Source organism: Anopheles stephensi, chromosome 2 (assembly GCF_013141755.1).
Source record: "Anopheles stephensi strain Indian chromosome 2, UCI_ANSTEP_V1.0, whole genome shotgun sequence".
NCBI lineage: Eukaryota > Metazoa > Arthropoda > Insecta > Diptera > Culicidae > Anopheles > Anopheles stephensi.
In genome coordinates this window covers 92964771-92978300 of record NC_050202.1, presented here as the reverse complement: position 1 = coordinate 92978300, position 13530 = coordinate 92964771, and the positions used below count along the sequence as shown (strand labels likewise).

At 46.4% G+C, this 13530-nt stretch overlaps 1 protein-coding gene across 1 annotated transcript in view; it reads right to left on the bottom strand.

Annotated features, from left to right (window-relative positions):
- Positions 1–13530, bottom strand: part of LOC118517523 (nuclear pore complex protein Nup88) — a 49535-nt gene that overhangs the window by 2980 nt on the left and 33025 nt on the right. Inside the window, exons 3-6 of the mRNA XM_036063752.1 lie at positions 2135–2260; positions 1430–1802; positions 241–1083; positions 1–165 (exon numbers count right to left, since the gene is read on the bottom strand). The exon at positions 1–165 is cut by the window's left edge and continues 176 nt beyond it. Coding sequence (XP_035919645.1) covers positions 1–165; positions 241–1083; positions 1430–1802; positions 2135–2260 — 1507 coding nt within the window. The remainder of the gene's footprint in view (positions 166–240; positions 1084–1429; positions 1803–2134; positions 2261–13530) is intronic.

The window sequence follows — 13530 nt, the reverse complement described above, 5'->3', positions numbered from 1 at the left end:
GTGCCGCACGAAATAGTTCTCGCGGAGCATTCGGGTGGCCTGGGTTAGGAGTTCGAATGCTTCTTGCGGTGTAGGTTCGGTGGTTTGGTCCAGCTTCAGAATGGGTTGAGTGAGGCCCGATTTAAGAATAGAGTGAATCCGTTTCTGGAAAGAATCTTTCAGCATCTGGAAAAGGCAAGAAATTCGGTAAAGAAAAATGTAAGCGGCTCGGAAGAAGGTTGTTTGCTAGAATTCGCTTACATTTTTGATGGGCGATTCACCGCTGTTGGTCTTTTTGTTCGAGCCCGTGAGAGGCCACTTGCGAATCAAACTGTGATCGGTAATCAGATCCAGCGAAACGACTTGTCCCGAGGCTAGGAACAGCACCAACCCGGAAGGCGATTGGAGCAGCGTAAAACCGAGCACCGCATTCGTGTTGGCGTTCTGGAGCGCCTTCGTGCAAACGACGTATTCGGCACGGCTGTGCGAGTTGAACAGGGGATACTTGTCCGCTAGATCTTCGTCGCCCTCCTGCTGGACGAACTCGTGCAGTGGACGAGTGAAATCCAGCGTGACAGCGTGCAAACCAGCGTTGTGGTAGGCAAAGTAGCGGGCTTCGTTCAACGGGTCGCGCTTGAGATGCAGCGGACAGGAGTAGCCCTTGGCTTCCTTCGTTTCCTCGACGCTCGGCAGTCCCAGCTCGAGTTCGACCGTTTCCAGCACGTGAAGGTACCATTCGCACGGATGCATGGTAAGATTGCTGTCCGTCAGCTCGGACGTGAGGGAGCGTTCGAGCGGGCAGGACTCTTCGAGGAAGAGTGCATGATGCGTTTTGCCCGTGCTTTCCGCAATGATGACCGTCGGAGGCAACGTCGGAACAACGATGAGCGAACAGGAATCGAGCCCATAGTTATCGTCCACCTGGGGTTGAATCGAAATCGGTCCCTGCAGTTTGGGACGATTGGTGTCGATGCCGGCACAAAGTACATAGACATTGCCGTCGCCCCGCAGAATCACTATCGGCCACTCGACTTTCGTGCCGGCTCCTGCAGCCGCCGCCGCCGCTGTGGTGGACTTTTTATTCTTGTGCGCGATCAAAGAATCCTGCGTTTTGGGGACACACAAAAAAGAAGGCTATTTAGAGAACCGGTACGAAGAAGAAGCTCACAAAAGTGCGATATTGGCACAAGAGGTTGTGCAAACAGAAGCCTGTGACACAAATGTGCCACTCTTGGAGGGTGCCATTGAGAGGGTTCGTTTGGGAACGCACCACACATTGACAAGCAGTGTCGACGATGGTACACGGGGACCGATGCGTCCGAAAATGGAGCACCCGAAACGAGAATGATTTCTGTGGTGTGGATCCCCACGTGCTCTAGCACGAGCGAATGGGCAAACAAACACAGGCAATAGACTGGCAGTGCGGCCCACAGGTAGCAGGGATACCTACATTCATGAGGGCACCTTCCTTCGGAGTAATGGCCGGCCTCGCTGTGGTGACCACCGATGACGACGTCGTTGACAGGGTCGTTGTCCCGGCCAGCGTCGGCGAGAACGTTGCATCGCCGATAGAACCACTTCCAGAACCGGTGGCGGAAGAAACCACACGTGGCGGTGCGATGTCAAAATCAACAGCCGTATCGCCCAGACTGTTAAGATAGGCGAGCTTCGAAGTGATTCCGGACGAGGACACGTTGTTACCCGGCGATCCGGCGATGATACCACCGGCCTGTTTGCCTGCGCCGCCTGCACCGATGACGGCTTGCGGTGTCGGTGTCGGTCCAATGCGCCATACATGACGTAGCGAGTCCACATCGTACACTCTGCAAAACAGCAACACACACACACACACACACACAGATAGGCAATGATTTCTTTTTGTTTTCGGGTTTAAGCACTCGGAAAAGCGGCCCGTTCCGAAATCGGAATCCGGGGGAACGCGGCCCTCTAGACGCCGGTCGGTTTCTCCTTGCTGGCATAATCACAGGCCGTTGTCATCGTGCTGGATCAACGATCCGGGATTCGCTGCACTGAGACACTCGGCCATGCGAGGACGTTTAGGGGCCGCCCAAGCAAGTGTGATGACATAAATGGTATTCGGTATTCGGTTTTTGAGGTTATGCCGTAACGCATCTACCGAGCACCGGACGCTTACCTTATCGAATTGTCCGACAGCAGGGCGAGCAAGTGTGAATCCGTCGGAGATGCCGGATGCCAGCGGATCTGTAGCAGCTCGAGCATTGCATTTTCGGTAAATAGATGTTCGTCGAGATTGTAGGCACTGCAAAAAATGGGGAAAACAGGAGAGAGAAAAAAAAATTAAATACGGTACCACATTCTCGATAAATTCTACTCGGCACTGGTAATCCGTGACGTATCCTTGCAACATGCTAATTAAAACTTTGCCCATAAGTACCGCTCATTTCGATCGCATCGTACGGAAAGCAGCGGATTGGTTGAGGAACGCTGCTTGACTTAAGCACACCAATTCCGCTTGCTGGAGGCACAGTCATTGAATCATAATATATCCGAAAGGTAAAAGCAGGTCTCACTTGTAGTAAACTTTCGACCCGTGACAAACGAACCAAACCGCGTGTAAACACATAAATATACCCGACTTATATTAATCCTCACACAAACCGCGGCGCCACGAAAAGCGTTCTTTGTAGCGGGTTTGCCTTCGGTGCGATGCGTTTTTGGCCACCGACCTTAAACTCGCGGAGCAGGGTTGGAAAATCTCAGGCCAACCTCCCAAGGGTCTACACCGCACAACGCCGGTGGCAAAGTGGTGCAGCGCAACGGCGCACAAACACTTCCATTTGATATCAAAGAGAAAATTATGAACCCAGCAGCAGGAGCAGCAGCAGTACCGGACGGTACGGTGCCATTTTCCGCATGTTCACAAATACGCCCAACGTACCACACGCCACGCCGGTTTCGGAAAAAGATGGCATAATACTTTCGCTGGTACAGAGTGTCGCGGGCATCAGACAGGAGAGTTGGGCACACGCAAATAAATCGAAAAGTTTTCCCTCTCGGATACACGTTCCGCGGGCGCGGGCCACCGACATGTATTTTGCATTTTCTTCAAATTAATTTATAAATTTAAATGTAAATAAAAATCTATAAACGTTGTGCGCGCACGGCGCGGATTTTAATCCTTTTTCCGGAACGGAAAGCTTCTCCCGTGCCGCCACGCTGTAGGCCGCACGAACATCGGGTACCGTGCTAGGAGCAGGAGGTTAAAGCTCGCTTCTGACCCCGACACGTGGCCCGCGCTGGAGGATGGGCGCTAAGTGGTTGGAAACTGCAGTGCTGTCAAGCAGCGTCGTGGGAAAGCTCGACAAGGTGAACCTGCGAAAAAGGGCATTGTTTCGAGGGGAGCATTATCCAGCAACTAAACCTCGACGCTGATTTGGTTGCATGGTAGGTGCGTGTCATCAAACACGGCCTAAACATCATTTGTACATTTGCGTTCGCATTTGTTTGCCACTTGTGCTTTGGAGCTCGGAGGGGTTTGGTTGGTTTTTTTTTTCTAGCTTCAATTCTGTTTCACGATGAAAGGGTGTCGATAAAGCTGCTTGAAGCAAGAATATCGCATAATTGATTATTTGCAACGAACTTCTGGCAGAAGCTAACACTATGTCTAACGACCTCGTATCTTGGGCCATCTCCTCTTATCTTGCCATTTCTGGCTTACTAGACTTATTGATACCGCATAGCTGGATAGTCAATCCTCACTATGGAGAAGCGGCCCAGATGGGAATCAAACTCCGGTTCCGCTGCCGCATCTACCACCGGGGGCTGTCCTAACACTACCTATAAAGAGCTGCTCGATATAGACGAATTGGAAGGGTTTAATATACAAATAGCTACATCTATTTAGTAATGCAAGTAATGAAGTGAAAGCGGTCCAAAACTCTCTCAAACACTATAATGGCCACTATGCGATTAGCTTATTTTAAATCCTGTCTTGCATCTGTACTAAATAGAATAAATAGCTTGAGGGAACGACAAAAAGCAAAATCTGCAATAAAAGTCGTTCGGTCAATTTTTTCCTCGACTTCCTTCTGTACATCTTTTCATTGCACAGGATCAGAAATTGAAACAAAAAAAAAAAAAAACGCTTTCGGTATTTTACATCGTCAGCATTGTAATTCACATATGAATAGTGAAAGCTATACGGCTCTCTATCTCTCCGTTTCAAAAAAGCGATTCAAACTCTTTTGTGTCTGTGGCACGCGGGGAGAATGAAGATCACGTAAAAGGAGGGAAGGACCAGTTGGTGCCGAAGGTATATTATAATTTAGTAAAATTAAAAAGTACTACCATTTCCCACAAGACTCGAGAGAAAAAACGATAACGGCCCCAGCACCGGACCTTTCGCACGTCCTCACATATGCCACGGGTTTGTGTCGTATTGTGAGTTGATCTACAACCTTTACACGCGCGGACCACGGCTAATCAGAGTGCGGTAAATGGTATGGGTTGTCACTGCCAGCCACCACCCAGACCAGAGCGGGGCCCCTTTTCGGACACGTTAATATTCATTTGTATCCCTAATTCCCCAAACTTGAGAAGTACAAGTATCATCGCACAGAGTTGCTGCTGCTGCTTCGTCTGCTCGTGGGGAACCGGGCGGAAAGTCATCACGGAATTGTAGGAAATAGCATAGAGAGAGAGAGAGAGAGCGAGAGAGAGAGAGAGAGAGAGAGAAGTCCAGATACAGCGATTGCAGATTCGAGTGCTGGCCAGAATTGGGATGACAATAAAGCAATCTGGTTGCAGCATAACCCTTCTTCCATTGTGACCGTTCGTTTTAAGCAGTTTCCACTTTCTACATAAATCGCTTCTGTTTTAATGCTGATTCCTTCGAAAAAAAGCGAACCGAGAAATTCAGGAAAAAAAATGTACCAGCAGTGAGTACAACAGAAAAAAACGTATTAGTGTAACATGTTTAAATTAATACAAAGCCTCTTAGAAAACCCTTCGGCCTTCTTCTTTGCTCGTTCGTAACAGACAGCGTGTACAGCAGCGGTCAAATCATGATGGAACCAGTGGCACAATTCAACAACAAGTACAGCTTCCGATGGAAGAGAGTCTATAAATGACGTATTAACTTTTGTTTCAGGCACACAGTTCAAGGCGGCAACGATTGTATTTTCTCAGTTTAAATGTTGTACACCCTGCGTAGGAATGGATCGATCAAGGATGGGATTTGACACTGATCCTGTTTTGTTACCACTAGTCCAACGCGCCTCAAAATGTCGCATGTGAAATAAATCTGTTCGGTCCTTATTCTCGATACTTCCCTATTTAAGGAATCGTAATACAACCAATAAGAAATATTGCTATTTCTTCTGCTGCACGGGATTTAAACTATTTTGTACTCATTTGTCTACATCTGTAGCGAGCGAGTAATGTGTCTACATTACTCATATCACTGTCTCGAACGGTGCGTGTGTCGCGGTCCTGCGGAAAAGGTGGTCGGTCGATCTTTTAACGCACAAAATCATGCCGGTTCGACGGTTGTGGTGTGCTACACAGCCCGCGTTCAGTCGATGGTGGTTGGTCCTCGCAGTCGACCCTTTCGAGCCTTAAGAACTTTGGGAGGGACATGCTTGGTAACCCAACGGGATAATTCCCTTCCTTGTCTCGGTCTCCAACAAAGAAGTGATTTGTCCGTTTCGGAATTTTTGTATTGTTTTTGCTACCGTGCGTTCTTGTACTTAAGCGGGGAATTGTTTTTTTTTGACGTTGGCTTTCTCTGGGTGTGTTTTTTTGGGAAGGGGATACCAAATAAGAAACCACGGACCAGGACATATTTGAAAAGCGGATCACAACAGCGGTGAAACGAGAGACACACAGATAAATATTTTAATCTCATGATGGGAACTCAAGCCCCCGAGAAAATAAATAAAAACCTGCGCCCTGGATCGCCGCGGCACGCGTGGCCACCGTGGTCGGGAAGGAGAAGGATGGCGCTGGAAGATAAATACAAAAAAAGAGTTTCCCAAACTACCCACACACCACTTAACTTCAATACGGTCTTTTGCCTGGCCATCGTGCCTGCTCTAGTGTGCCTGCCTTCGGGTGTGGGTTAGTCGCAAGCTTGGTTAACCAGGAGACACGGGGGAAAATGCGAAAACCCCGGGAAAAGGGTCACCAGCGGCTTTGGCTCCGGAATGACTGAAACAACGTTGACGGTCATGCGATTAAGAGCATTTGTACGAAATCGTATCCGCTTAAAATATACACACATTAAAATATAGGAATTATTGTTTGAGAGGTTGTGCTCGGCGACTAAAAAGTTGACTCTCTACTCCCAAAGCCCAAACTTCGTGCAGCAGAGCGGTCAGATTGAACGGGGAGGAACATACGGCACACCATAATACGATGAGGAAATTATGCTTGCTCGCGCGCGAGTGTGTGTGTGTGTGTGTGTGTGGGAGACCGAACCGGAAACGCCACAGATGAAAAAATTGGACATAATGAAAGAATATAAACCCTGAAGGGGACCAAAGGATGGTATAATTTTTCTTGTTAACTTGATTTTTTCACCGTTTTCCACTGCAGCAGCATAAGCTGGGAAGGGTTTAGCCGAATGTTGTTTTGTACGGTAGCATTTCCCGGGACCGTTCGGCCACCATCATTGGCCTTAGATCTGGTTTACGCTGTACTTATGCTTTCGTTTGCACAAATAACTATCTTGGATGTCCTCCGTTCCTGCCGGGTTAACGCGACCCGCCCTTCTGGTGCGCCGTGTGTGTGCCAACACCTCCATCAATGGGCGAGAGGACGGAGAGACCTTTCTTTATCCTGCGTTTTGCCAACAGTTTAGGTAAGATGTAAACTATAAAAGTATTATAGACGTTAGGTAACAGTGCAACTGCCTACCGCAGCCCGGACGAACACAAGTTTTTGCCTGAAGTTCTTAACGGGTTTCTTAAAAAGGGATCGAGATTTGGAACTTTATTTGTTGCGGGTTGAGAAAAGACTGGCAAAGAAACAGTGGCAACGCTTGTCCCTTCGCTTTCTTTTCTGTGGTTGGATTTAATTTATGTGGATACGCTACTGCTCGCCGTAGCTAAGGTTCTGGTTGCAGCACCAGTGGCGGCTCACGCAAAAAGGACATCGAAATAAAAATATTATTCTACGATAAAATAAATCCTGTACGTTGGAGTGGTGAGCACAGCTGGTAGTTTTGGTTTTGCTGTCGTTAAGATATTCCTAAACGTAACTATCCGATCTGTTGCACACGGACACGCTTTTTTGCTAGAACAATTGGAGCTGGTGTTATTAAATCGCTATTGGCAAACTCTTGAAAGAGCACCCATGCTTAGAGACAATAAATCAGGCAGAAGAGCAAGCAAACGTCTTTCGCTGTTTCGCTGTTTGCGGCATCGCACTCGTTAGCGCAAAATGAGTGCCATTAAGGAAACAGTCTGACCGATGTGCTGCTTTGCCAGGTAGCGATCATAACAATAATCGTAAAAAATTAATCAAACTCCTTTTTCGAACACCAATACCGTGCGGAGAGTGGAAAACCACCTGCCTTCTCGTCCTGTTTTCATTATTACGGTGCAATAATCGTGACCATTTTTCAGCAAAAACACTGCCGAACGATTATTATCTTGTTCGTCATTCGTTCCGTTCCGTGCTGGAGAGAGCAGTGGGGCTGAGCATCCGCGGCTCTGGCAAATATCAGCGATTTTAATTTCGACGTAACACTTTCGGCACACGGCCCTCGGAACTGCTTTCTGGTGTGGAAAGAGGACAAGCCGTGTCAGGTTCGTCGATAGTGCTCACCATTAAAAGTCACCTTCCACGCCAACCCGCCCAGGGGAAGTTGTTGTTGTGGTCGATAATGGTAACAGCGCGACTGTTAGCGAATGACGGGCGCGGACTGAGCTGCGCTGGTGAAGATAAGCCAAGCAACCAAAGTAATGAAACCAAATCGGTGACAATAAAAATTTAAAATTATCCCACCAGCCACAAACACACATACACACACACAGTAAGCGAAGAGTCAGGCAGGGAGGAGGCTTGGACGGGTTTGGGGTATTGTTGCTTGGAGAACGTAACGTCCTTTCCACTGTGTCCTTGCGCCTTCCGATTTCTTTCCCGTCGAAGCCATCCGATGGCTGATAATCCGCGTTTGTCGACGATGATGGTTATTGCCGGTGGCTGTGGCGGCGAATCCACAGTTGCAGTTTTAAAAATTCGTGTTTGATCATCCTTTCTGTACCCCTTTTTCCTGTTAAGCGGTGGACGATACATGAATTCTACGAGTTTCAGTTAATTGGTCGTGCATTTCTGATTATTGCGCTACTATTCAATGGGTTGCAGATTCTTGCGCTGACTTCATTTTGATACTCAACTCATCAAAAGACATCGTTGTAAGCCAGGACGCATTTGAATGGCACGCTTAAAGGTAAGATCCTGCGCTTTACTAACCCGTTTAGCTTCCACAGCATCCAGAGAGAAAAAAGGAAAAACCCCTTGGAAAATGGGAAAATTATTCCAAACTGCACAATCAGCAAACGTTCCACGCGGACCTTGAGGAAGCCACCGGAACATTTTTCTCGTGCCACACTGTACCACTAACGGCGTGGAAGGTGACACAAGGGAAAGCGAACAAGTCTTGTGGTATTGATTGTCCACGTGATGCGAGGCAAGAGGTGTAAGCAAATCCTCTGGAGAGGCCACCTCTAGCACTCAGCTTCCCTCGAGGGCCGTATCTCCCTCCCGGAACGCACCCCATGGAAGGATGGGTGCGTGCGCGAGTGAGAAAGTGTTAATTTCTAAAGTTTATAAAAAGTATTAAAATTCATTTCGTATCAAGATTTGCCTGCTCTTGCAGCTACACATAGCACTTTGTAAGATTCGCTGTCGAATGTTGAGAGCCCGAAAGGAACGCGTCTCATTGGAAATGAGCGCCACTTTCCATGGTGAGGCATCGTCGTGCGTGCTTATGCTCCTTGACACCGCTACGCAAACGCGCAATTGAAGCGCGTGATTGTGAGTTAGAAATAAGCCCTTAGGCGAACGAGATCTCTTCGATGGATTGTAGTGGTGCGGCGGTGTGGCGAGCGTAGCGAGGTGCGCACTAATGCCCCTAATGAGTGTGAAAGACATTGGCAACTCGTTCAGGTAGGTTAGGTGGAGCACGGGAGCGTCTTGGTTCGAACACGGACTCGAGCAGTGTGTACACAGGATGGCGATGGGTGACTCTCGCGGTGTCAGCGCGAATCCGAGATTTTTATTAAAATATGTAAATTTTAATTTCTACTGTTATGATTGGATTATTTCGGGCACACTAATTACTTTTACAGATCAAATAATCTAATGTCTTCAATTAAAACCAACGGACGGATGAAGCTACACCGGACCTGATCATGCGATGACTGTTTCTGATGCACTAAGAGAAGAGCCACACTTGTATTTGGACTTTTGTAATATAAACATTGTAAAAACCAGCAGGATTGAAACGGATTTTAAAAGGAAAAGAATGTTCACAAATAAATCTCGCTTTGAAGGAGACAATCTACAGCAGCGTCTTGTCCTTCATTACACGTGTGTTGGCCTTTTTCACCATAGGCATATGACATTCTTTTGTGCAAAGCAGTTGGTGGTGCTGGTAGCAAGATAAAAATTATAACTACTCCCAGTTTGATCGTTTTTCGCTGCTGGTTTGAAACCGCCGCCATCACGGAGTTTTATCAAACATTGCCTCATACTTTGTGCCTGTCGTTACAGACCACCATTCAATGAATTCTACAGGAAGGGGTTGACTTTTTATCGCGCGAATTCTTCTTTAGGCCATTTCAAGCGAACGGGATGTATCTAATGAAAGAAGCAAGTCGTTGAAGTCCCTCCTTCTACCATGAAGGCAAAGGATTCCTTCCCCCGAAACCAGACCACCATCAATCGTATGAGCCATGGTAACCTGCGTGCTTCGAAGGAAGAAAACAGACCAACGGAAGCGTCAGATAACTGCTTGCTTTTCCTATCCGCATCCGAATATTAGCATAATTTTCCGCACCGCCATTGATCGGGCCCTATCGGAGGTAGTTGGTGTAGCCAACCGGGAGAGCGCACAACAACCAGTGGGTTTGGGTATTTTTTATCCCAAATAATTTCTGCTAGTGTAAGCAACACAATTGATGCGGCGGTTTCCATCCAGACCACCAGTCCAGCCAGCCAGAACCAGCGAAGTTGTGCGTGTAGATAAAGGCGGAGGTAGGTCGTTTATCGAAGTTCCTTCGATTGAGCGGGAAAATTCACTGATCCCTGGGATTGTCTGCATTAGCCTTGTTTCTGTTTTACCGAATATCTGGCGCGTGACCTCGACCTGTCTACCGCACAAAGTTTCATTCTTATGGCACCTAAACTCTTTCCTCGTTTCCTGGTTAATTCTTATGCAAGGCGGGAAAACGAGACAAAGTTTGTTTTTCCTCGGTACTCGAAGCAAGTTCAATGTTGATGTCCGGGAAAAATAGCAAAATCCGCTCATGGGCGATTGTAATTTTCTTCCAACAATTAGCGACTACTACTTGACGCTCTGGGTGGTGGCGAATGCCATTTGTTTGCGTATTGTGAACTGATTATTTTTATTAGCTTGTGCGAAGCTAATGTCCTCAAGATAGAATATTTGAATGCCTCTTCCAAGAAGACAAATGACTTTGTTGTCTACAATGTCACACAAATGTTGCGCAAAAAATTCCTCCCAAGTTCCACGAAATTTCTTAGTTTTCGGTAAAGTGAGCCCTCGCATCCTTTTTCGTATAAACAATCCTTTGATGGCTGAGTGGCCCCTGCGATGTGATTGTGAGCATTCATCGGTGGAAGAAGATGCTCCAGATAAAAATGACGAGCACTAACGTGACGTACTGACTGGTAAGCCATTTTGGCATCGCGGGTAGCTGAAGATTAAATGACTTGTGGAATGAGACGAGCTCCTGTAGCGATGGCTTCTTCTGGCGGGCAACCAGCAACCAAACACCCCCATCCGGAAAGCAAGAAAAATGTACAAAAAAGGAATGATTAAAAGAATAGCAAAGTAGCGAGGATCTCGTGAGGAAAATTCTACCGATGGGGGTGTGCACTTTGCTTGTAATGTTAACGTGAAACACGAGCACCAAACATTTGAGCGAGCGCGTGTTGTTGCTCTTTAGCAGCGATACGTGCAAAAACGAGACGAGTAAAACCGAGGAAAAAATAACGTTTGAGGCAGAGGCCTGCGAGCGTCTTACCGTGGATGGGTAATGGGAACAAGATGCGCAATGAACGCAACATTAAAACAATCTCAATTGTTTGAAAAATTCGTCTTCTGTTATGTTCGGTATCTCACCAGCATGGGACGCGTGGAATAGCCAGAAGAATGAGATCTGAACAAGTCTTGGTAGTAGTGTTGTATGTATATATAGCATGTTCTCTTCTCGTATATTTGAAGCAAATATCCACAGGAACATGTTTGACTTTTGACGAGAGGACACAACATTTGATTAAGATCGGATAAAACGTTAATAGAAACGCATACTAGAGACCTCACCAAGTGTTTTCATCTCATCCGGTAATAAATGCAATTGTGCAATGATTGTTTTAATTTGGTTTACAATGTCATCTACGCACCCAGGTCATGCTTCGAATATTCATGCATTATTCAGTGCCAGTCATCTTCATACATTTATGGCTTACCCACACTCAATGTATTTTAATAATGATCGAATAGCAAATTACCAGCCCACAACCACAACCATTAGCAACTCAAGACCGATATGCAAACAGCGTCACATGCATACATTTTTAATTGACGCACATTTCGAGTCAGAATCAATCGCGCTGAGCCTTCCGGTTGACTCTGAGAATACGTCACCCTTCAATGGAGACGTTTAAGGTTGAGATAGCAGACCATGAATATTAATGGAGCTTTGGAGCATCTGCAGTTGTCACCCATTATCTGCTCCTGCGGTGGAGTCTGTGATCGCACTCCAGGTTTCACATAGCAATTCACAACAGGTTTGCATGAAATCAGACTGGGTGCTTGGTAATTCGAAATCGAATAATCACTGTTATCACCAGATCTATCAGCAGTTCATTACCATTGCTTTGTTTAAGATATGCCGTAGTTGTTTCGTTATGCAGTAGACTACATTAATTATCTCACCAAGGTTTTTTCGTGTTTTCCCCCATCTCCATCTCTTCCGTTGCGATTTTCTTTTTCGCTTTCTCGTGTTTGGCACGGACCTCGAGGACATTCGTAGCAGCAGAGAGTGGTGCACTGTTGTGATGATTGATTTTTAAATTAATTTTTAATTTATGCAGAAACTCACCATCCGCAACCCGAGGGTACGGGTGTAATAGAACGAAGCAATGAGGGAATTTGGCCAAAGAGATCGGTTCATCTGGCTGTGGGCTTGTTTGAAACAAAAAAAAAAAAACCTTTTTTTCTACACGACCTATCAATTTCTGTTGATTACGCCATTATAGAGAAAACAAAGGACGAAAACAAAAACTTCTCCAAGTTCGGGCATGATGGTGACGGAAAATCACTTTTCTTCTATCCATTTTCCATTTCACAGAACTCCACCGTTTGTGGGAAAATTTGTATTCAATTTTAATTGAGTTGTGATTTAATGTATTCACAATTTCATCATCCCTAAAACAATCGAGGACGAGAATTCCGATGGAAAAACTTTCCACGACGAATCGAGGTCCAACGAGGTGGTAAGCAGCAGGACACTTTCACTCTTGGTCACTTCTTGCTTCGACATCGAATTTCGATTTAAGGTCGCTTTTAAACCCTACAACTGTTGTTGTCGATGTAATCGCAGTTGTTTTCATTGTTTTGCTTTTTTTTCTCTTTGCCTATTGCGCAGAATTGAATTAACTGTGACTTTTTGTTAGAGCCCTGGAACACAAGTTGTAACTCAGAGATTATCGGAACTGAAAACGTTGATAGAACGATGGAACCACAACCACAACAAACCCGGTCCGTGCCGTTAAATTCGGGTCGGTATAAGCGATGAATGGGGAAGAAATGATTTTGTTTTAATTTTTCGCTCCAATGAAGCTTTCTTTCTGCAGACACAACGGCCCAAAATTGCAAATGCGGTCAGGTGTTTGAATCACTCGGGGAAAGCCATTGGCAATTGAAAATTTTCCTACAAATTAAAAGCAGTTCTGTTGCTTACTGTGCTTCCCATCGTAACACTTCCTTCACTGCTGCTGGTGCTACTGTTGCCGTGTGTTTGTGCCTGTGATGCGGCGAATGGAGGGCTTGTTATGCTGGTTTTGATTTATTAATCACTGAGCGCCGTGCTGTTGTTACTGTTCCGCTGCTAATGCTGTAACTGATGGTGTGTCGGCCGAGGCACAAATTATGAACAGAAAAATGCAAAATTCCTTGCAGCTCGTTCCGCTTCCCGCAGCAACACCGTATCCATTTTGTGGCGTGAAGGAAAACACCTTAACGCCCCATATCGACCAGAAAACGTACGAAACGGCGGGCAAAGGGTGGTGATGATTTCTTCTAATGACAAATATGTG